Here is a 25,058-nt window from a genome sequence, read left to right on the forward strand (position 1 = left end):
CTCTCTCAAGACGTTACATCCTTCATAGAGGAGAAACCGCAAATTAACAATACTATGCATAATGAGTACAGCATAATCCCACCACCCTCATTGGCTACCACCTACAGAACTTGGTAATATACCCCTATAGTCCCTTGACCAATAAGACACATCTACACTACTTCCATTCCCCTACACCGCCACTGTCGAACCCAGGTATACGATTGGAGGGTTCTTATCAATAGGTTTGTAAATTTGGGACCATCACATGATGTGCACTCTCCTGTTCCAGACGCAATCATGGAAACTTGGCGAGGCCGACTCCGCTTTTGATGAGACAATAAGCTTCCTTATTAACCCAGACGCCATGGTGCACTTGGGTTGCACCCCCCAACCTTCTGCTTCTCCTGTCCCAAATCACAAGACGTTCCAGACACAGCTCACCCCCGCCCCCCCTCTTATCTCATCCCAACCCCAGGTGTCCAGGAATTACGTGACCAGGGCACTGCTCTTGAATTGCGAGGATTTGTTTGCTTAAATTGTGTGTTTTAATGTAACTCATATGCAGTGACCACCCCAGGGTGTGGGTAGTAGTAGCAGTGTTCTAAATCTTTGCCTTGCTCATTGGCAACACTGAGCCTCACGCCTTATTCTCATAAATGTGTCCTGTAAAGGGCACATCCTTTCCTGCTCTTTTACCAACTAACATTCCGTTCCCATCACGTTCAGCCACCGCAGCTGGATGTAATGAGTGCTTCTCTGCGCACCATGGGTGCCTCTGACCTTGGCTTCTCTCCTGGGGAACTAACAGGGGATTTGTTTTAGGATAAACTACCAGAGCCGCAGCTCAACACTAAGGCCTGTGTTCTCTTCTGTTTATCGCATACTAGGCCTTCCAAAATGGTGCCACTTCTGACAAGTTAACACACCAACCTCGCTTCTACCACACTAACTTACCGATAGCACCTTTCACTTATTTCAATCCTCTGCGCATATAACGCTATCCTACGTCACTACAATTCATCAACTAAACACCAGGGATGTAATACTGACCAACCTATGACCTCTGCAACTGTGATGTAATATATATGGAAGTATATAATATGTATCAGACCCAACAACTTATGAACCATCTGCAGCACCATCTTCACTCTGCACCCACAGTGTTGCCATCTAATAGGTTTTCCTCAACCGGAACCTTTTTGACTGGAAGCCCGCTGCAAAGGGGGCTGCTGTTACCAAGCTGAAGGCTGCACCCGGTTCGTTTGCTCACCTGCTCATTGTTGATGCCTTGACTGCTGTCCAACCCCCCTTGCTCTAGAGCAAAAGGAGGCGAAGAGTTAACACATCAAAGAGCAGCCCTTGCGGCAAAGCCCGCTACAAAGGGCACTGCTGTCACCAGGCTTTTGAAGGCTACAATGCAGATTTGAGTGGTGCCTGGAAGGAGTCCCGGGTCTGTGAGCTGAGTGGAGTCAGCAGGACCAGATTGCAAACATTTGGTGAGGGGCATTAAAGGGGACTGAAGCAAGCTTGTGGAGCCACACTGGGGACCAATATCAGGGAGCGAATTGTAATTCTATTGTTAACAGCGTAATCCAGAAAAGCAATATTGAATGCATTGATTATCCCCTTCATTTACCTCAGAAAAGACGATTAGATGGATAGTGTATTTGATGGACCAGCATACTTCATGCTGGCTCTATGTGGACGATGAGGGAAGCCGGTTTGATGACTGGTTTGCCTTGTTTTAACTGCATTTGCCAGCTGCGGCGCAGTGAGGAGGGGGGGGGGGGAGACGGACTACAGATGCCCCTTGAGCAGTCTGGCGAGAACCAGCAATGTCTTATACTTTTCCCACAACTATCCTTTCCTTAATCTCTGGCTCTCGAGCTGTCAGTCTGGTTCTGGGGTGCAAGTGGGCTGAGATTTCTAGATTTAAAAAAAATACTTTGACTATTCAAGTCAAATAGATAGTTCGGCTTGTAATGATTTGATTAACCATCTGGGAAGATAGTAAATTGCTTCCTTATACAAGTCACATATTGTGGGCAACTTAGTTGAACAACCCTGACCCAGAGTGTGGTAGGTTTATATAAAAAATGGTAAAAAGGAAAGCAGCAGCTCTGACTTTGCCGAAGGAGGGGAGGAAAAGCTTTTCAAACCAATCAAATATGTATCCATATTGGTCACAGAAATCCAATGCTTTCTTATTGCATAGATAGCATTGACTCTCGGCTGGCTGCCACCATTCAATCAAGCACAGGAAGGGAGTAATCACCGGGGGAGGAGCGTAAATACAACTGCGCTGTGAACCCCTGTGCCTTTGAGAGGATTGAGGTACTACAAGCAGGCCCTACTATTGTTACGTCTACAACTACATCTTTAATACCAAGCAATGGCCCTCAATGCTTCAATGGTAGACGTCAATCTGGAATTCCGGGTAATAAAACAGATACAGGCTCCTAGTGGGAAAGGTTATGTGAACCAGGTGTCAGGCCCATGAAAAGGTGCGAACGAACACCACCCCGTCCAGCAAGAAATCTGTTTGACGTCTCCGCCACAAGAAAAAGACTACCCCCGATGTGCCCGATGGTGGTATCGGAAAAGATTTCTTATGCCCTATTAGCCAAAGGGCGACTGCGTTGAAAAAATAAATAAATAAATTTAAAAAAAAAAAAAATCACATTACCGCTGAGGGAGCAGATTCATCAGAAATTCATATGCCCATATTTGAGGGTGTTAGCAAAACCTGCAGGGTCCAGGATAGCGGTTGAAGTATCAATAATTGAAACAAATCGTGTGCTTATTGCACCAGATATTAAGCTAAGTAACCAATATGAACCTCTGTACGAACTGAATGAGTTTGACCAGGATCCCACTTATGTGGCTTGCACAACTTTGTAACAACTGCAGATCAATGAAGGGTCAGCAGCAAACGTTCATGACACAGCTAGTGAACCCTGCTCATTTTAATTTGGAAGTTGCTGTATCTCTTTCAATTGCTTCAAGTGTGGGAATTGAACCCCAGGTGAGCTAAACAAACTCAAGGAGGTGGAGTCTGATTTGTGGCAGGGGTGACCAAGTTGATTAACTCATAGGAATGCCTAAAAGACACTGATAAAACTTGCAAGTGTGAGGGTGTTTGGCCGCTGAAAAACTAAATGTGAAGGTGCCGATGGCTTTCCAATGGGCTCTGCATTTATTCAAAACAAGTCTATAACCCCATGCTAAAAGTGACTTAATTCCAAAGTGCCTAGAAGCCAGTTTAATGAGCAGCCAACTCCCAATGATCGATTTATTCAGTCTGTTAGCAATCAACAGACCTAGAACTGACGATCCAATCTGGTTTAAATCCATCAACTGGGGCTAGGAGTGCAGGAAGAATCAACAGTGCACCTAATGGGATGCATTTTCGTTCCTATAGAACCCCAAACCATTTTAGTTATGGAGACCGATGAGGAGGTTGGATATCAAGTTCTCCAAACTATCTATATATGGTCAATGTATCAAGGCCATCAATGGGGCAATTTGAAAACCAGGAAGCCCTTATCAATTCACTGGCTTCGACACGTAAGAGGCTGATCAATAATTTGTGAAGATATCTTGGAAGCGAGATTTAGTATTTTATTCAGCTAACTCTGGCTACCAGCTGGCTGGTAGATGGGTTAGTATCTATAGAATATGGCACCTATTCCCCCACCCCACCCCATCCGGCCCACAACCACTGGGTAATGGGCAAGTACCCGATATCCACGGCCCCCCTTCCACACCAGGGATACATTAAGCCAGGTAACAACAAGCCAACAGAGTGGGAGAGGAGGGAAATGAGGGGCTGGATGAAATAGATGGACCACCTTTGGGTTGTGGATGTTATCATCCCACAACCACCTTGCCCATCTCCAACAATGGCAAGTGCAACACTACAGGTTGCAACTTGCTATTGTGGAATAAAGCTGGCTTTCAAAGACATGTCAGATTAGGAATGGTTACGTTTTATTCACGATTTTGACTTTGTATGCCTCCTGGAGACTTGGCTAATGGACAATGTGGATATGCAAGGATTCAAGATGTTTGGGATGCCAGCTACTAGAGGATCCAGGGAAGGCCAGTGGGTTGATGACTTTGGCAGGCCCATCAAATCAGTCAAATCAGCTCCCCTGGGAGCACCGGAGACCCAAAGTGATAGCCACAGCAGGTAGAAACACACGCGGTTGTGTTGGAAAACGCTGCGGTTTTTCTTTCCAAGTTTCTCAGGCTCCTCCGAGCCGGAGGAGCCTGAGAAACTTGGAAAGAAAAACTGCAGCGTTTTCCAACACAATAACGTTGTATTTATGTTTGCGGTCGCTTCAAAAGCGACCGCAAACATAAATACGTTTTTAAAGCTGTGGTTTTATTTCTAAGTTTTCCGGGCTCCTCCAGCCCGGAAAACTTAGAAAAAAAACTGCAGCTAGTGCTTATTTTTTTAAAAAAAAATAAATAGCACTTACCGAGATTCAGCTGCAGCTTTCCTGCTCTGGTCTCCGGTCCGCGTCCTCCGAGTCCCGGCACTAATGAAGGGAAAGCCACCCAGCGGTAGACTTTGTTTACTACAGCTGGCTGGCTTTTCCTTCATTAGTGCCGCAAAAGCAAAAGCCAGCACAGGAGGGCCTCCATTTCACAAAATGGCGGCGCCCCTGTGCTTGCTTTTTCGAAATTTGAGCTTGAATAGCTCAAAATTTTACATAGGAAGTTTTAAAACGGAGGATGCTAGTATTTTTTTTTTAATGTGGCCTATCTATTTTTGAAATAAAATTTTTTACTAGACCATCCCTTTAATGGTATTGGGAATCTGGAGAGTGTGGACCAACGATTAGTGATGCAGTGGTCTTCCACGAGACATGCAAGACATAGCATAAATTGTTTGTCTGTTGACTTCACAGTCTTCAAGCTGTATCTGAATCAGGCCCCCCAGATAAGGTGCGTACTAGAACTTTTTACGCATGAAAATATTGGAAATACGACTGCTTTATTATTTTCCTGTGTACATTTACACACAAGTTTAGAGCAGAGGGCAGTGCAACGGTCAGGTTACTTGACACAACCCAGAACACTGCTTTTGATTTTTTTTCTACATGGATGTAATTGCAAGCCATGCCATGGATAAAAGCCTCTGAAACAGAATATTTCTCTGAAGCCTTTCAAAAAAAGAACTGCACACTGTGATAAAAGGAATTGTTTATTTACATTCAGCTTCTGCTGTGTTACTGCTCATGGAGCAAACAGAAGCACTGTGCATATTTATTTTCCAAGCATTTTAGGATTGTATAATTAACAAGATGGAAAACTAAGTTGCAATTGAGAATTAACATTTTTAACAAATTATGCTTCTTTGCCAGTGAAAGCAAACCAGTATTGCAGAATTGTATTTTTCAGAGTTCCTGCGCTGTGTGCATAATCATGTAGAGGCAACAATTTTTACACGTATAATTTACACTCCCAATTATAAAACAGTGTGAAAAATGATGACTACGCACAGTCTAGTTTACATCCATTCAACCTTGCAGTCAATGGGGTACATTACAATAAATGGTCAGTGGCAGCAGAGTCTTTGCTCAAGGTTGGGTGGGTGACTGTCATTACACCAATCACAGGTGTTCTAGCCTCTTAAATCTTCAAGACTACAATTAAAACATCAAAAACCTGATTTTCCAGGAAGTGCAAGCGCTGTTCAAAAAACAAACAAATGAAAGTTACATTTGTAATTGAAATAGAAACTAAGAAAAACATTTTAGCATGTCCCTGTGATAGTCCAGATAGGTATTTAACTTTATGTAGCGCTTCATACATGGTTCGTCCATCATTTAGGGACTGTGATAAATTATACCTGTCGAGATACTCAGTTAACTGACTTCAGAAGGATTTGAGCCAATAAGATAGCTCAGCCGGTTGAGCACTGGTTGCTGCGATCTGTAGGTTGCTGGTTCGAATCCCAGCAAGGCCAACTCATCCTTTCGAGGTCGATAAAGGTGTACAGACTTCAGTTTGGTGATAATTGTGACAAATATGTTCCATGTACAGTGCTTTGCCAAAAGCACTATATAAATAACCATTTGACCATGAGATTAGATATATAATTTAGCATGGAGTCCTTGCCTCCCTGCACTGTTGTATCATAACATTGGCATACCATTAGGTAGTAATAGCTCCAGGAAATGAGGAATATCAAAAGACAACTCTGCTATCGAACCTCAAAACAGACAATGCAATTCATGTTTGCTTCACTATGTAATTGGCTAGGTTGTTGTGTTTTCAACATTTAAATATATACAGTAGAGATCAAATGGCCAGACCTTAGAGAAATAATAAAGGTGTATTCTGTCACAATGCAGGAAGGTGCTGCATAGTAATGATTTCCATACAGTTTTTGCACACAATGGCTGAATGTCACATACATTTTACAATCACACTGACTCACAAAGTTTAAAAATAGGGAGTAAAATACTCCCACCTCAAAATCTTATCTGGAGCACTGGCCTGAACAGAATCATATTGGATTGAGATCTGCATGGAGGCTGCATCAGCAGAAGGCATCATGGAAAGCAATGGCAAGCCAATAGTTGATATACTCCCTTATTTTCTTAACCAGTAAGTAGACAGTGGCTATAAAAAGACAAATACTTTGTTTGACAGGGAATGTAGAATTGCCAAGGATAATATTCTGACCTACCTCAAGAGCGTGAATCCTGTTCAGCAATATCTAAGGCAGCTTAGAGTGATATATTAAGCTATTACACAGGAGAAGAAAGCCGCATACGCAAATAACCCATGGGAGGATTTGCAGTGTGCCGGCAGTTTGGGAGACCCATTTAGATTCTGGAAACTTCTAGGTGGGAAGGACCTAAACACACCCAAATCAAAAGTCAAATCGCACCAACATGTACAAAGGTGAAACTGATTAAACCAATGATGGCAGGGGGTCTGGGCGAGGTGCAATCTTTTGGTAGAGGGCGTCGATGCTACAATTACTATCAACGAGGAAGAGGCAATTTAATCATTAACAGCAGGAAAGGCCCCTGAACCCGATAAAAGTACCCATTGATCTCTTTAAGGAAGAGATGACCATCTGAGTGCCTGTGCTGTGTATTCAATTCTGTTGCTACTTCGAATGGTACCATCGTCATGATGAACAGCAGAGATACCATCTACAAGCTGGCTTCCAATGGGTGACCAGTACTATAGACTTGGGATTTATCCTGTCCAAATACATCTGGATCAAAAGAACACTCGTGTATGCAATTTAGGCTGATCTCCGCACGGTCTTTGACTGTATCCCGCGTAGCCTTTTGTGAGAAGTCCTCCAGAAGAAGAGTGTACCAGGGGCTTTGATACAAAATATTCAGTCGCTCTATGTGGAAAACATGGCCGCAGTCGGGTGGGGAACTAACAAAATCTTTGGCTGTTGAGAGGGGGGTGCAGCAGGGATTTGTGCTGGTCGCCCTGCTCTTCTGTGTTTACATAAATGAATTGAGGAACTTGGTCATTTGAGTCTTAAGCCCCCCAAAAAAAGTTCCCCGCCTTATTCAGATGATGCAGTAATATTGGCTACTTCTATAGGCTTAAGACACAAACCTATATGTATTTATTTGAAAATGCAAAATGATGCGTTTGGTAACAAATACGGAAAACACTAAGCTAAATGGTATTTAGGAATCATTTATTGAAGAGGATCACTCCACAAATGGAGATCGAAGGATGTTTTGGAGCAGGTAATTATGTAGAACTACCTGGGTATTAAGATTCTCCGAGAGGTTTGCATGGACCACACACAACAGGCAACAGTGACCCTTGGAAAATATTTCAGGGGAATACACCGCTTTTTTAATGCCCATGGTAGAAGAGCCATCTCCCCAGCATTACAATTATATAGGACCCAAGCTGTCCCCGCCACCCTCTATGGGGCAGAGTGGTGGGGTTACCCAAAGCCATCTACCGTGAGAGCAGAGTGATTTTTTTTAAGAGCACTTCTCATGCACCAACAAGGGGAACCACTGGCTAGCATTCACTAGGGGTGTCATTTAAATCCCATTACAGGAACTATTCACTCAAACCAATATACTGGGTACAAATCCGGACCAATCAAAGATGTATCGAGAGGCTCATGTTAATTTTCTTTGACAGTGAATCACAATCACTTTCATGTTTCAAGTTTGTTCGCACCAAACTGGCAAGGCTGAACTTGACAGCATGCGACAATCCTGAAAGCATGAATTCCAGCTCCAAACAGCAGGTAAAGGATGCATGTTTGGGATCTAATTTGCACCAGATGAAGCAGGATAGTCTTGCCCTGAGTGTCTATATTTAACCTGAAAACAAATACATGCGTATGAAAACGAAAATTATGTTGATGTGATCAACCCAGTATATGCACGTGCACATTATATTCAATTAAGCACCAACACCTTAATGGTGGCATCTTGGCATCTTTCAGTTACGTGGCAACCCAACAATGCACTAAAGTGCCCATTCTGTGGTGAAGTAGGAGACAGTAAGCCTTTTTTTCTTATGTGCAGGCTATAAAGACTGGAGTTCTCGTTACTTGCTTCCCCCGTTTAGATACACCTTGCAAGGGCCATTAGTGACGCAATGGAGCTATGTAAGAATACTCACGATTTAAATGTTGTGTTCTTTGTGTCAATGTTTTTATTTCAAGCATGGTCTAGATGTGTTTAAATTGATTTTATTGGTTTTTATTTATGGACTTGTACCCGAGGACTGTAATAATTGTAAAGTGAAGGGATTATCCATTTGAATGTTAACATTGATATAATAGCCAATTTTAATTTGTATAAATGTGCATGAAAATGGATATACTTTTATGGCAAATGAGCCAAATAAAGTTGTGTTTTACACGTTTGCCTGGCTTGGACGCTGTAAATGGACCCCAACATTCCCCCATTTAATTAATAATCCCTTCTTCTGTAGGCATCATTCATGGGGACCAATGCCCTACAGATATGGTGTAACTCCTCGGACCACCCTCAGGCATCGGAGTACCAGTCATATCACAGCATCCGCCATCACCTGCTAGATCCACCAGAGCACTTATGTGTCTGTTGGGGGTGCCCAAGGGGTTCCAAAGGCCACTGTATTGTTAACAGTCTTGGCCTGACAACTCCATCCCACCTCTCAGTCTGGGTGTACTTATGCATTGTGACAGGAGGAGCTTTACCCACCCTTATTGAAATCATTATTGTGACACTATGGAAAGGTGGAACAAAACATCACTAACAAAAATACTACAATGGGAACCAGCATTTTCACAGCTATCTCTAACCACGATGGGGCCCATGAAAACATGGCATCAAACCAACCATCTGGATTTACTCCAGCTTTTTTCTCCACAGCAATGCTCAGATTTTGCAGGGCCATTATCACATGGGACAATGATCCGTTGTCAACATAGTTTGGGGGTATATATGTACAGCAAGACAACCCCATTTTCTTGCATATGCCCTCATCCATAGCTTTGAGCAAGTGCAGAACATATTGGTTGTGGAAAGTCATAAGCATAATGTCTCTCATATCGCGGTCCACAGAGTTAAAGCCCTGCTCAGTCTGGTTCGCCATCTGAAGCATCTCCCATCTAGTTACCTGCAGCCAGTTTTTGTTGGCTGCAGTCTCACCTGGCACCAGAAGGGAACCAAAATAAGTTTCTGCATTGGTGAACAACTGCCATTGATCCGAAATCGCATTTAGTCTCTCCGAGTCCTCTTTGGACAGGTAGTGGGATCTCTTAAGAACACGCTTAACGATTGGGGGCTTAGTTGGTTCTGGGGCCAGCACATTTATAACTGAAAGATGAGAATCAGGAACTACTAGAACCGGTGAGTGTAAGGTGGTCAGTGAGCAAACACCCCTCCATGAGGGTGGCAATTGTATATATGCATTTTCTCCACACACCCAATACACGTTCATCAACGCTGCTGTGCCCTCAGTTAAATCGGGGATGAATAAGGTTTTATTGCAACGGACGTTGGTTCCTACATGTACAGTGCCATTTCCTCGAAAGCAAAAAGAGTACTCTGCTGGTGTTAGTATTACGGCTGGTGCTTCGTTTAATTCAATCCATGTCAGTTTCGGCACATGGTCAACCCATATTTTGCCACAGTTTTCGTTCACGCGTGCCACCACATCTTCAGGAAACCCCAGTAAGCCCCCCGCTGCACAGCTCTCTACTCCTGGCACCCATCTATTGTTCAAAAAGAACGCCCCCTCCAACTTCAGAAATGGTCGCACCTTGTACGACCCCTGTTCTTTCTTCTCGGCACATTGTTCATCTTCGCTGTCTATGACTACCGCCTGGACCGTGTGCCCTTGGAAAAGACTCCGTACTCTGCACAGGGTTAAATGTACCAGGCACTGCGATATAAGAGGCTGCATTTCTTGGGCTATAACTAACCTGGGTGTGCTCGTCGCCAGAGGTATCAAAGAGCATACATAGCAGCCCTCATCTGACCTCTCCTTCCCCACATCGCGCATGTGATTATGCCAGATGTTGTCCGATTCAGGGTGGTACACATGATCATCCTCCATCTCCTCTTCAGTTTCCCTACTAAACTCTGTTACTCCCAGGTGTGTTTCGTTCTCAAAAACATTCCATAATCCGCCTAACCCTCCCTTTATGTGCCCCCACCATATAAAATCGCATAAAACCAAGATACACGCGGCAAGGAAAAAACAACATAACATATATATTACACGTCTGTGGTGTTGCAGAGGGAGAGAAAAAGCAGACATCCATCCAAACAATCGCAAATCCATTAGAGAAAAGCAAGTGGAAGGAGCTTAAACATCAAAAAGGGACTGTGACAGCTGATGCTCTTCAATGTCAATGAGCAACTATGTTAGAAAGGGAACATGGTGCACGATAATAAATCAATAGGGAACTTTATGCACAATACAACTCGTAGTGGGTCGATAACTGGATCAGGTCAAATTTGAATAGGACAACGGGAACATACTATACTATGCAGCTTTATTCTCTGTCAATCCTTAAGTCTGCTTCATGAAAAGGTGGAGAGGTGTCAGATGCCTTCTAACATCAGATAGGTAGACCCAGTACTGCAACTCCTTCACCTTAAACCGCAAAAGGTGTAGCCAACACCACGGGGAAAGGCCCCTGGAACCTCGGCTGGTTCCAGCAGCAAACACAAATGTTATCTCCCGGAAACAGCTGTAGTAGTAAGTTCTGTTGATCAGTCGCCAATGTTACTGCAGCATCTTCTCTTCTAGGAGCAATATGTTGAGAGAACACTTTAATGCATTTGGTTAATTTACGCAAATACCCATGAAACTCCTCCCCAAAACTCCTGCTGCCCTGTGAGTGTTTGAGATTGTGCATCCTTCTCCACGGGACAGAAGTGGTCTTTCCAGGGTTGCATTCTCAGGTTTAACAAAGCCAGAGGAAGACATTGCACCCAGTTCCTCCTTAACATTACATAGAACAGACTTCTAAAAAGCAAATTGTGTAAGTAAACTTTTTCAACAATCCTGTTGGCTTGAGGGTGGTATATAGAGCACATCTTATGCCAAATTCAAAATAGAGAAGCAATCTCCTTCAATAAATTATAAGAGTTGTATTGTCAGATTGGAGCAACTCACCCCCCCCATGGGAAAGTACCTCACGTATTAGTAATTTTGCATCTGGGTGTGCACACGGGCCAGCCTCAACCCACCGGGAGAGCGGACATACCACAGGAAGATCACGTTAATTACTACACCTGTTGAGACATATCTACATAGTCAATGTGGAGCTCCCGGAATGGCCCAGTGGGATAGGGAAATGTGCCAAGCAGCATCCTGAGCATCTGGCCAGCATTGTGGCGATTAAATGCATATATGTACACTAATCAGCATTGAATCATATAAGTTTCAGAGGACTCATGCATTTATTATACTTCGACACTTAGGGTGTATAGGGAGAGTAATTTGTGGAACTTTGTATATGTAGCACTTTATTGATAATTAGTATAGAATGAGCATGGGTGTTTCTTGCCCTATCAATTATGTAATCAAGTGGCAAAATATATATATAATGAACATCATTGATTACCACAACATGAGCTTTCTGTTTAAGGATATAGCAGTTTGAATATATACTTATTATACATCTACAATGTACGATTGTAGATGTATAATAGATGTACATAACGATTATTATGTAGCGATTGGAGTGGGCCCAGGAGGGACTTCATAGAGAGTACTGTACCCAGGGTGTAGCTTTCACAGGAAATGGAGATGTCAGGCATTGTTCATGGTCCAGAATGCAGAATTACATACATTCGAGTAGATGTAGGGATCTGCATTCCAGTAAATGTACCTCTATTGAGAATGGGGGCAGTATTAGCCTTGATGAAATTAGGTAATTCCAAGCCACATTGAGCTTTAGCTTTTGAGCTAAATAAAGATTATGGTAAAGCCACATATTGTTCTTCAATATGTGCGATGGGATTACATTCCAATAGGCTATAGTTAGTTAATTGCACCTTTTCGGGGTAGATGACATCAAAGGAGTGCGAGCGCTAGACACTCCGCTCAGGCGACCTTACCATGCACACGCGCTTGTGATGTCACAGTGAAGCCACTCTGCATTAATACGGAAGTAGGTAGCAGCCGCATTCTAGTACAGCACTGCAGCTCCGAGATCCTCTCGGTTTGAAGTTGTGTGAGCAGGAATCACTCAAGTTTTCAAAACTTTGGGTTATGCATTAGACCAGAAGGCACTTCATCGCTACTTTTTCTTTTAATGAATGGCCATCTGCAGATTAAGGTGCACTTCTGTGTGACATGCATTAAGGAGTGAGCGCACAGCTAACACATTGATTTTCACCATTTGGATGCTCGCATTTTGATGTAGCGGTAACTTTGCGCTATTCATTTTAATGCAGAGCTCACACACACAGGTAATATTTGACTGTTGAAGAATGAGAGGGGGTAGAGAGTGGGAGCGAGGTGGGTTGGTTAGAGTGGAGGAGTTTGGGTGGGTTAGAGAGAGTGGAGTAAGCGAGTGGGGGTAGGCTGGGGGGTAGAAAGAAAGTGGAGGTAGAGTGAGGGGGAGATGGTCAAGCCTTCCCACACAGGCCCTGTGAAGGTAGGCCTGCCTGGTTGCCTCAATCTCCGTCTTGAAAAGAGATCACTCTGCGACTCCTGCATTGAAAGTCACACAGACTGGGGACATTGGACAGTACTCCTGATGGGAGAAGAGACATTAACGCCACTATTGGATTACATCCACATAGTACAACAGTGCTCAGGTACTTGCACCATTGTGCACCTTCTACTATCAATGGCCAGTTAATACCACTATGGCTGTGCTGGCAAGTGCCTTTAGCATGCCTACACCAAAGTCCCAACTGCTGGGATTGCCAATGCTCGTTTATGCAATTTCTGCACATCTAAAGTTATTTTAGTCTTTTTTTATTTTTATTTTTTTTTACACTTTTGGAAAAGCTGGTCGCGTGTCTGCATTGACTCCACCCCTAAACCAGCCCACCCCAATAGGATGCAGAGTAATTTGCCCCTCCTTTTCCATCACTGCCTGCACACAGTTAAAGAGCGACAGTGACATCAAGTGCTCCAGGCAAGCGCGTGCAACACGCACCCAAGGGGGATCATATAACAACTTGTGGCATTACCACACTGGGGGTGATACACCTCAAATCAAGAACGGTGCTGTCCACACATTGTCAAGCGTGACAAGCAGAACATGGTTCTGTAAGTGCACACTCCCGACAGCACCTTAAAGGGGCGGGAGGGTCAAATTGGGCAAACAAGGCAGGAGTTAAATGATAAGAAAAGGATGATATAGGGCTGGACATTAAAAGGGGAGAGCCTTGAGTGGCCACTCATGCAGACTTCATGTTTGCTGTTTCTACTGTTGCTGGCCCCCAATCACTCTTGCTCCCGGAAGTAAGACTCACTACGCCAGTTCTACTGTCAGTTACTCTAGCATGTTTAGTACCTGGGCCAGGAGTTTCACAAGGCAGTACCATGCAGCTGAGCTACGCACCTGGAAGAGAGTGCCTTCTGTCAGCCGGTGTTTGCTGTGGCCATTACCCACCTAAACTCATTCGTACCATTTCACTCTGCTAATAGTTGCACAGCGTGCTCCCCAAAAAGTTAATGGGAGCTGCGTATGTGGGCAAAACCTTCCAGTGGGAGGGGGGCGAGAGGAGAGACGCTAGCATTCACCCAGAGGCTCTCATGGACAGCCCACTCCCCATTTCACCAAGCCACAGAATCCACTGACGGGCCCCCTTGGCTGCCATCTGGGGATGGAAGGCCAGGTCACAAGAATGTTCGCACAAATCACTCTGACACTATCTGCTTCCCACACAGAAGTCCTAGGAGAGTCCCATTAAAAGTATGGACATGCACTGGTGCAGGCAACGACACACGCCCACTTGCAATGCACAATGACTGCGAGGTCAATGTCGACACAAAGTGGCAACCTTGAGTGAAAGGCAGGCTGTGGGGGCAGCCTGTGGCCCATACATACCCTGGAGTGGTTGAATGTGCAGCCAGCCTTGTGCCGACAGACCTGATGTGGTGGTCCCAAGGAACCCCACTGGCCGGGCATTTCTGCTTCAGCATTCATTCTTCAATCCCCTTACGAGATAAGCTCATGGCACAACTGTCCCCTGCGAGGCAGAACATGTTTGAATACAACAGCACTTGCCCCTACCACAGATGCAGACATTGGGCTCCCTCAACACGGACCCCACAGCCAGCAACGGTGGGATGCAGTCAGTATCGATTTTTGTACAATAGCTAATGAAGCGTATCTCCTAGTGGCTATGGATGAGCTCACCGTGTACCCAGAGGTGGAAACAGTACACTCTAATTATACAGTGTCAGTAATCACTGCACTCGGAGAAAAAAAAAATTGCAGTGCACCGTATTCAAGGTTTCGTTAGCGACTGTCAAACTGACAGCAGGAGGGGTTATGTCCGTCTATTGTGTTTTGGTGTTTTTTTTTTATCCAATTCAGGGGAGGGACGCGCCCACAGAAGAGCATCAGAACACATTTAGACCAAAAAGGTAATAAATACAGGCAAAAAGCCCAGCAAGCTACCTCTGTTACTCATGTTGGCGCGCAGCGGAGTCCGCTAACGACCCATTCCCAATAGTGGCCCAATCTGCAAAACAAACCAAACACATGCAATTAATGTCTCATGGGCTCAAGTCTCTTAAAACCCTATAAATAAGCCAGCACCCTTTACCTTCAAGGCTGGGCTAATGGGTAACAGCTGCCGGACAGGTAGGCCGATTCCAGTACTAGATCTGTAAAATAAGGGGGTGCACACGTGCACCATTAGCCCCCGAGGTCACAGAATGCTGCTGGGTTGAGCTCATGGGAAGGGGGCACAGTACTCACCAGGCGAAGCTGCGCCCAGGCCCCGCTCCTCGCTGCGCTTCTCTGCGGCTCCGTCTGCGCACCTGTGGGATACATCCATTACATTCCATGTCAGGCATTCTTATCACTGACAGCTGGCGCGTCTGCAATGTCTATACTCGCCACAGCCCGCGCTCTTCTTACCTCGTCTGTGCTCCAGGCGCTGCTCTTCAGTAACACACTGGCATCGCTGCCGCTTCCGGTATCTGACAGGGTCCGCCCCCGGAAGCTGCGCTTAACCGGAATCGACCGTCCGTCGTTTATTTCTAGCGGTTCACTCGTGCAGCTTGCCAGCTGCCGCTGGCCAGCGGCCATCTTAACACGTCCACGGATCCAAGCGATGTGGTGGCAAACTTCCTGCACGGGGCCGCCCCCAGGAATGATTCTCCCATGCTGCATCAGTCATGAGAAGTCCATGCTAAGACTGGCCATTCTAGGAGCATTTGCAACCACAGCTGTACAAGCTAGGGAGAGAGCTACATGTAACCACAATGAACAGTCCGTCCTTTGTTTCTGACCACTGAGTCGCCTTGCTTAGTTGCTGCAGTTACCCAGCGGCCATATTAACACATCCACGTTTAAGACCTATATCTTAGTAAACGCCCTACATGGGCCTGCAGTCGGGGTTAATTCTCACATGCTACATCAATCATATACTAAGTCTGGGCATAGAAAATGCTTGCAATCAAGAATGTACACAAAAATAAAGTGGAATTCAAAATCGTAACCCCTAATCTTGTGCCATTCCACTTCTTAATTATTGGTTATTTATACAGCAAATGGTGTGGGCACCAGCAGCAGGACAGCATGATTTCGCAGGAAGGGTTACCTTGATTGAGGGAAGTATTTTTGTAAAAAGTACAGTGGGGTGATATTTATTTTATTTATTTATTTAGTACATTTATGATCCGCGCACAAAGCTCACAGGCATCTAGGCGCTAGTTACAAAGCCTTTGGTACCATAGTGAAAGTCAATTGAAAAGGTAGGTTTTAAGGTGTTTACTGAAGGTATTTTAGGGCGGTTCTATTCGCAGGTGGGTGTGGAGGTCATCCCAAAGGGTTGGCACCCTAGCAAGGAAGCTTGCACCACCCGCTCTTGTCCTGCTGAAATCTTGGGTGATGAGCCAATGTTTGTAGATCGATTTCACGGGTCTGGTAGACAAGTGTTTTTTTTATTTTTTCCGACAGATATTGGGGGGCTCGTTTACATGGTTGATCACATTTCATGTTCGCCCTCGCAGAAAGACGCCCACCTTTGCTTAAGACTGTTGGGTTTTAAAGTTTGGTTTTATCAGGACTGGGTACGACAGGGGCATGAGGAATAATGCAGCTGTCTGGATTTCCCAGGTCAAGTGGTTTTCGTTATTTAAATGTAATGTGTATTGTAGCAGACTCAGAGTGCTGCAGGCTCTGCACATCATAGCTCTCAACTCACACGCTTTTGGCGGGTGTCACCCGCCTGGTAAACAGCTGACTCACCCGCCAAGCCTCCAGCACGCCCATTCATTTCAATGGGCCTCTCACCCGCCAAAAACAAAATCGGGTGTTTTCACCCGCCTTTGTGATACAAATGGTTGAGAAATATGGCACATACAGGTGCACAATGGAGGACTGGGAGCTCTTCATTCAAACCTTTTATATTGCTTTATGTGAGAAAAATAAGTCTCTGTCCAGCCTTAAACAGTATACTCTCTCTCTCTTTCTTTGTATCTCCCTTAATCTTTTGTATGAAGGTCCAGGTGAAATCTTCACAACTTCAAGCCTCTACTAGGGCTTGTGCAGAGTCATGTGCTGGTGACACGTGGCACACCATATATCTCTCCTAATAAAAGGTGTGCACAGCTTCATGTGTGCCAGTTATCACACAGACTTCCTGGCTCCTGACTGTACTTTCATGAATGCATGTAGGAGGCAGTGCCAGCCCTACCTGGCCCCATAACAACTGGCAAAGAGGATTTGTTTTAACTCTGCGTGATGCCCGATCATGCCGCTGCGCGCATCTTCAAGTGCACATCTATGGTACTGGCATCATGTCGGACCCATTCGGATGACCGCCGGCCCATGCTGGTGAGGTCCCATTTTATATGGGCTGACGCTGGCGGAGAGCCCGGAGCATCGCTGCAGACATGGATTCCCGCCTCAGGGGAGAAAGTGATGAGGGGGCACTGACTCTGCCGCTACTGCAATTAAGGCTCTGCTGTTCACGCTTGGGTGTGAAGAGTAGTGCGGAGCAGACCGCTGCCACGCAGATGACCCTCCTGCCTGGGGGAATGAGAGTGGCGTGTTGCTGCAATGAAAGAAATGAAAATCCCACCTGAGGGAGATTTGCAGCGAGGACCATTGCTGCATTGAGGAATGCAGCTCACTGCTGCAGTATATAAATCTATAGCAGGAGAAAGAAAGGCTCCCGCTGCCGCTGCATTGACAGCAATTAACGTTCCAGCCTGGGAGAGAGGAAGTGGCTCGCCGCCACATTAAAAATGTAATCCTCCTGTCGCAGAGATAATGTGCTGCCGCACCACAAAAGCTGAACAGACTGCTGTTAGGGAGAATTCTCCTTCTAGGGCTAATTTCCCTCACCTAGTGAGTCCCCCAGCAGCATTGCTGGATTTCTGGAGTTTATTTTTTCCACCTGGTAAGAGTGTACAACCTTTTTCCACTCTTACATGTGATTTGGCCTATGTGTTTTTACTCATTGTGTGATCTTGGGCACCTGAGCGCACCACTCCAGGTGCCCCTGTTCTTGTACAGGTTACATAGCACTTTTAGTGCAGTAACCCAGGGTTGTCTTTAAGACTTCCCTCTGACTCCATTTCGCTGGGGCTGACTACTGTCCCCCAGAGAAAGGTAAAGTTGCCATTTACTTTACATAGTCATTTTTTACCACAGACCCAGTACACCCCATCTTACATGGAGTACTGGAAAGGGATAATCTGTACCCTTATTTTCTGTCTGTACCTCCCTGAGCATTGCTTCGCTCTTTTAACATTTAGACTTGGCTGGTGGCAGTGGTATCTACCCTAACTTTTCTACCGCGATTATATTAGATAAACGTGGTACTGTTCTTGGCTATTATATTAGCCTCAAACATAAACCCGCTTGACCAAATCGTCTTTCTTTTGGCTCCGGTTGGGTTTATTCCCCATTTCTTTTTGTTAAAGTCCTTCTTGTGTTTTACTTTGCGCGGCAAACTAGGTTTGCCTTCTTTGTTCACCGTCTTTTGGCGGGCTTCTGCAGAGAAGCCCTCCTCTTGGCGCCTGGGTGTCTAGGTAGACTGAATGTGGGGAAGGGGTGTAGTCACCCCCTGCACAGGGCATCCTAGGAAACCCAAGTTGCACTTTGCCATGATTGGCTGAGGTGGTTGTCCCAGCTGGACAACCCTCCTGCTGCGTGATTGACAGCCAGGCTGCGTGAATGGGGGTTTTGCGCATAAAAGGTAGGTCTCTTGGGCTAGAAGTCAGAGTCGCCTCTGGAACTACAAGGAACCGAAGAGAAGCGGAGAGAACGACGGCTGCTGCAACTACTCCGTCCCGGTGAAGCCCTGCTGCAGTCCTGAGCTATCTTCCCTTCAACGACTACGAGGAGATCCAGTCCGGAGTCTTCTTCCCTTGAGCGTGGTGGGGATAACCAGCTCATCTTCTTCAGCCAGAGATCTCCGCCGTGGTCGAAATCGCTGCACACTGCTGTAGTGGTCCGGATAGCCACCTGCTGAGCCTCTCCTGTTTTTAAGGAGCACACCTTTTTCGTTGTCGCAGCTGCCGGCTTCATCCCTTTGTGGTGCAGACCCCCTTCAGACGTCCTCCTTCATAACGAAGCTCCAGGAATCGTGGGTCTGCGGGAAACCAACAGGAACAACTGCCAGGGCACCAGCTGCATCGTTGGATTAAGGTACTGTGCTCTACTCGAGGAAACTGGGTGAATCCCTTTTCTTCATCCTCAAGGCTCGTCCTTGTCTTCCCTCCTTCTTATAACTTTTGCTTCCGAACATTGACAATATCCAAGTACTTTTGGGCTACGCTGAATCGTGAACTGTCTAACGGTGTGATCTTCGGCACAGGTCTCCGGTGTCACTTAAACCTGGCTCCGACCCTTTGACTTTTGAACTCCTGTTTCTGAGTGTTTCTCGATGCTGTCTGCCTAACCTAAATATTGCCTGTGATTTTTGCCTCCAACTCCCTCTGGGTATCTCAGGTGCTAAGTGTGCTTTTGCCCCGGTAGCATTTCATGTCACGGATATGCGTTTATTGAGTAGACCGAACTGTCAAAAAGTGATCGCAACCATATCCGCGGTATCGTGTTTTGTTCATAACACTGGTTCATTCAAACACAGGGTACTTACCTTGAGACATACTGTACAAAGTGAATTGGTTAGTTGTAGTATATTTAACGTGTGGTTTTGTTTAAAGTTTAATAGATGTGTTGTGTTCATAACTGATGGTTTAAAAATAAATGTACTTATATTTTTTTACCTGAAACCTTGAGTCAGTGTTCGCTTGAGTCACAGTAATTGTGGTCCCTTTGTATAATCTCTGCTACTGCTCATATACTCTTGAGATAAGCCTGGCTGCTCTGCTACTGCTACCACTATAACTTAGTAGTACGGGCTTGTACCAAAGGTAAACTTGTATTGCCACCTGTAGTCTTAATTGTGGGTAGTGGTCCCTAAGGGCACTGCACAGGATTCTGCCTAACACAGGTGTACAGCGGTGAGGATTTGGAAGTAGAGTGATTACACTTAGGGCCTCATTACACGGAAGGCGGTAATGGTTAACGGCCACCGTTAATGGTAACGGTGGCCGTTAACCATTACCGCCTTACTACGAGGTCCCTTAGCGGGTTGGTGTTTTAACGCCTGCTTTTTGCAGGCGTTAATAACCAACCCGCTAAGGGACCTCGGAGCTAATTACGGCACCGCAAAATTGCCGTGGCTTAATTAGCGCCTTCCCCATTCCCATAGAGCCCTATGGGGCAGAAATGGGAATGGGGAAGGGCAAAGGCGGAAGGGGGATTTACCGCCCCACCAACCTTGGAATGGGGCGGTAAATCCCCTTTCCGCCAAGGCGGTGCCGGTAATTTACCGGCATGGTCCAGGGTGCTAATAGCACCCTGGACCACCGCCTTCCGCGTAATGAGGCCCTTAGAGTGCTGCTATTGCTTGGGTTCAACTAACCACAAGGCTAACACCACCAAATCTATTTAACTGAGAAATCATGTCAAGTATGGAAAACTACACTGGAGAGAGTCTTTTACTCTATACTGCTGAGGTTCTTAGAACCATGTGTAGGGATAAGAATCTCTCTGGTAAAGGAAAGAAATCTGAACTGGTTGCAAATTGAATGGGAAAAAGTCTAGAGAGTGGGTTAGAAGGGCCTACCACTCCAGCCAATGTGGATTTTGATGTTTCTGATTCTGAGAGTGTTAATTTAGAAGAAGTAGATGAGTCCTTGCTAGGAAACCAAACAAATCCTTTGCCTGCTCAGAATGCACAACCTCTGTCCACAGGGACCCCCACAGGTCCTACACTTACTCCTGAATTTATTGCACTTGAGAAAATGAGACTTGAATTAGAATTGAAACGTATTGATGCACAAACTGCCATGAAACATCAAGAGTTAAGGCTCAGAGAAATGGAGCTGAATCAAGAACTAGAAATGAAGAAACTGTCTCTAGAAAATGCTTCTCTCCCAGAGTCTTCTAGGTCTTCCAGCCCTAAGAGACCCTGTATGCCAAAGGAAATTATTGATACGTATGAGATTAAACTTGATGTTTTGGATTGGTTAGCACTGTTTGAGTACAATCATGGGATTCAAGGTATCTCAGGGAATCAGTTGATTCCTTGGCTTTTTTCTAGGCTTTCCCCTGTTGCAAGTGATGCTGTAATGGAGTTGGGGGAGGAGGATAAGCAGGATTATGAGTGTGTGAAACTAGCATTAATAGCTAGGTTTGGGAAGACCCCTTCACAGTATCTTAAGAGGTTTAGAACCTGCAAAAAGCATGATGGTACCCCTTGGGCTTCCTAGGTGTGTGACTGTTTGAAAAACTTAGATGGTTGTGTTAAGGGTTACAAAGTGAACACTTATGAAGGTTTGAGGAATCTTGTAATGTTGGAGTCTATTTTTGATGCCTGCTCTCCTGAGCTTAGACAACACTTGGCTGATTCAAAGGAGATAGATCTTAAGAAGTTAGCTAAGGCTGCTGACATGTGGGTTGCCAACAGGGCTACTCACAAGGATTCTGGGGCAACTCAGAAGAAGGATGAGGGAAAGCAGTCCAAGAAAGATAACAAGGAGAATTCCAATAATTCCAATCCAAAAAAGGACCCCAAACATAACCAGGGTAAGCCACAAGGTAAACCGAATCAGGCTAGTGTCCCATCTGGTTCCACACCAGATGGAGGTCAGACCAAGCCCCCATTCCAGAGAGCATTTTGGAAATGCTTTGTTTGTGGATTGCCTGGCCATGTCAAAGGAGATCCCAAGTGTAAGGGTAAACTTTCAGGGATAAACACTGTCTCCTTACCCTTCTCCCAGGTGGATAAAGTACCTATGGCAAGTGGAAACTTTCAGCTACTAGGTGATGAGCCCATGAGAGTATCAGATAGTGTTTCTTTAGTGTCTTTGGGAACAACAGAACTTAGATGTCTACAACTCAATCCCAGATAATACTAAAGAGTATTACAAAGATAGTGTTCTTGTGAATGGTCAGGAGACCCCTGCCATCAGAGACACTGGAGCCAGCATAACTGTGGTTGATGAATGTTTATTCAAGGTGGAGGATGTTGCTAAGGTACCCAAACACCTAACAGAGTTAGCTAGAGGCCATGTGCAAATGCTTCCCCAGTTACCAGCTCTCATCCAGTGTAATGACATGACTGTCAGGATACCTGTAAGTGTGCAAAATACTGTACCTGGGAGGGTCCTGTTGGGTAATGACTTAAAACTCTTGGAGTTGTGTCTAGTACCCCTAGGCCCCCCAGCAGAAGGAAGCAGGAGCTCACAAGGTCTGCAAGTGAGAGAACCTTAAGAGGCTCTCATGGGGACATGATAGAGGAAGCTATCACTCCAAGCCCACAGGACTTAGTTACTGCCATTGCAGGGCAAGAAAAGACAAAAGGGAAACCTACGTCTGCCAGCAAGAAACCAGCAAGCACTCCTGTGCCCAGGAGGACATCTCTGAGACTGTCCAAAGTCACACCTGTGACTCCCACACCAGCTGAGGCTGAGTGTGAGGGTCAACCCTGTATGGTCAAACTAGATACTGAGGAATCAGATCTAGAAGAGGATCTTACCTTGGTAGGAGATCTTGACAATGTTGACCATCCTGAGCTGCAGTCTTTAGTGGCAGAAGGTGGACCCAACAGGGAGGATTTCAGCAAGGAACAAAGAGAGTGTCCTACCTTGGAAGGTCTTCACCAACAGGCCACTTCTCAGCTCAATGGGACTGAGCCTGGGAAGTATAGGTTGCACTGGGAAGATGGCCTCTTCTACAGTGAACCAACTGAGTCAACCCCAGGAGACTAAAAAAGACTGGTAGTGCCTCTAGTGAACCGACTCCAGTTTCTGCAGTTAGCCCATGAGGTACCTTTGGCTGGTCACTTAAGTTTTAAGAAGACCAAGGAAAGGCTATCTTTGCACTTCTACTGGCCTAGGATGGGTACAGAAGTAGACACATTCTGCAGAAGCTACCACACTTGCCAAACCTCTGGCAAGAGTGGGTCCAAGAATGTGGCAACCTTAGTGCCTCTCCCAGTGGTGGGAGTCCCTTTTGAGAGTGTGGGGATTGACATTGTTGGTCCTCTTGACCCTTCCACATCTTCAGGCAACAGGTTTATCCTGGTTGTAGTGGACCATGCCACTAGATTTCCTGAAGCCATACCTAAGAGGATTGTTACGGCTCTGGCTGTGGCTACGGCCCTTCCTGGTATTTTTACCAGAGTAGGTCTCCCTAAGGAGGCGATATCTGATCTGACAGGGGATCACATTTTATGTCCCACTACATGCAAACCATGTGGAAAACCCGTAGAGTTGCCTACAAGTTCTCAACTGCCTACCACCCCGAAACCAATGGGCTGGTAGAGAGGTTTAACAGAACTATGAAGAGCATGATAGGTGCTTTAGAAGAACCCCTTAGAAGAAAGTGGGACCTTCTACTGCCATGCCTTCTCTTAGCTTATAGAGAAGTCCCTCAGGAGGGAGTAGGATTTAGTCCCTTCGAACTTCTCTATGGCCATCCAGTCAGAGGTCCATTGGCCCTGATTAAGGAGGGGTTGGAGAGTGCTCCTTCCCCCAAGCCAGTCAGAGTGACTGACTATGTGATAGGTCTCTGGAGGAGAATGTCACACATGATGGCAGAGGCAAGTGATAACTTGAGGACTGGTCAAGCTCTGGTCAAGCATTGGCATGACCAGAAGGCTAACATGGTTGAGTTTACTCAATACCAGCTCGTTCTTGTGATGGTCCCGACAAGGCAACCGTTTAAAGGCTTATGTCTCTAGACCTGACATAGGAGCTCTGCTTCTAGCTTCAGCTCAGGAGGAGGAGGAGAGTGAACCTCTGCCTGACCTCCTCAGAGGCTTACCTTTAGATGAGCAAGTGGAAGGAGTTAATCTCTCTTCCAGTCTCACATCTGACCAGCAGGATGAGTGCAAGTTACTGTTAAATCCGTTTGCTTCCCTGTTCTCACTTTCACCAGGCTTGACCCCCTGGGGCCAGCATGACATAAACACTGGTGACTGTTTACCTGTCAAAAGCAGGGGGTACAGAATTCCAGATAATATCAGATCCCATATAAGGAATGAGGTCAACAAGATGCTTGAACTTGGGGTTATAGAGCCCTCTACTAGCCCATGGTCTAGCCCAGTTGTGCTTGTACCAAAGGCAAGATCCAAGGAGTTGAGATTCTGCATGCACTATAGAGCTCTAAATGCAGTCACCACGACTGATGCCCATCCTTTGCCTAGGACAGATGAGCTGGTGGATAAACTTGGTGCACCCAAGTACCTCAGCACATTTGACCTAACGTCAGGCTATTGGCAAATAGCCCTGACAGACCATGCCAAGGAGAAAACTGCATTCTCCACTCCAGCTGGCCTCTACCAATTCAAGGTTATGCCTTTTGGATTAAAGAATGCACCTGCTACATGTCAGAGGATGGTCAATCAGGTTTGGAATGGGATGGAGGACTTATACTTAGCACACTTGGATGACATTGCAGTGTTCAGCCCTACATGGAAAGAACATATTAAACACCTAGGTTATGTATTGCAGGCTCTGGAACAGGCCCACCTGACCATAAAGGCAAGCAAATGTCAAATTGGTCAGAGTTCAGTGGTCTGCCTTGGGCATAAGGCAGGAGGAGGTGAAATAAGGCCATTGCCTAGCAAAGTACAAGCTGTGCAAAACTGGGCCATCCCTACTACTCAAACCCAAGTGAGAGCCTTCTTAGGTCTCACTGGGTATTACAGGAATTTCATAGAGAACTATGGGACCATAGCTTCCCCCTTGAATATCATCTCCTCTCCCAGAGTTCCTAAAAAGGTCTGGTGGAATGAGGAGTGCAATCAAGCCTTTGAAGGTCTAAAGAAAGCCCTTTGTCAAGCTCCAGTCCTAAGAGCTCCTGACTACCACCAACCCTTCATTGTACAAAC

General features: G+C 45.6%; 1 protein-coding gene across 3 annotated transcripts; it reads right to left on the reverse strand.

Moving 5' to 3' along the window:
- Positions 1-5,181: 5,181 nt before the first annotated feature.
- LOC138473321 (uncharacterized) lies at positions 5,182-15,662 on the reverse strand. Of its 3 annotated transcripts, XM_069611986.1 has the most exons (5): positions 15,557-15,662; positions 15,395-15,456; positions 15,240-15,300; positions 15,092-15,155; positions 5,182-11,246 (listed from the first exon to the last, which is right to left on the reverse strand). In XM_069611986.1, exon 5 carries the CDS (start codon positions 10,777-10,779, stop codon positions 9,217-9,219), a length of 1,563 nt encoding a protein of 520 aa, XP_069468087.1. In that variant the 5' UTR covers positions 10,780-11,246; positions 15,092-15,155; positions 15,240-15,300; positions 15,395-15,456; positions 15,557-15,662; the 3' UTR covers positions 5,182-9,216. The 3 variants fall into 3 exon arrangements, with proteins under 3 accessions (XP_069468087.1, XP_069468088.1, XP_069468089.1); XM_069611987.1 differs by lacking the exon at positions 15,240-15,300; XM_069611988.1 differs by lacking the exons at positions 15,092-15,155; positions 15,240-15,300.
- Positions 15,663-25,058: the final 9,396 nt, after the last annotated feature.

This window comes from Ambystoma mexicanum, chromosome 8, assembly GCF_040938575.1.
Source record: "Ambystoma mexicanum isolate Mex_15411 chromosome 8, UKY_AmexF1_1, whole genome shotgun sequence".
NCBI classification, from domain to species: Eukaryota; Metazoa; Chordata; class Amphibia; order Caudata; family Ambystomatidae; genus Ambystoma; species Ambystoma mexicanum.

What these genes read in the sequence shown, in the direction of transcription:
- LOC138473321 (XM_069611988.1), bottom strand. Translation starts at nt 10,779, where the DNA reads ATGGATTTGCGATTGTTTGGATGGATGTCTGCTTTTTCTCTCCCTCTG.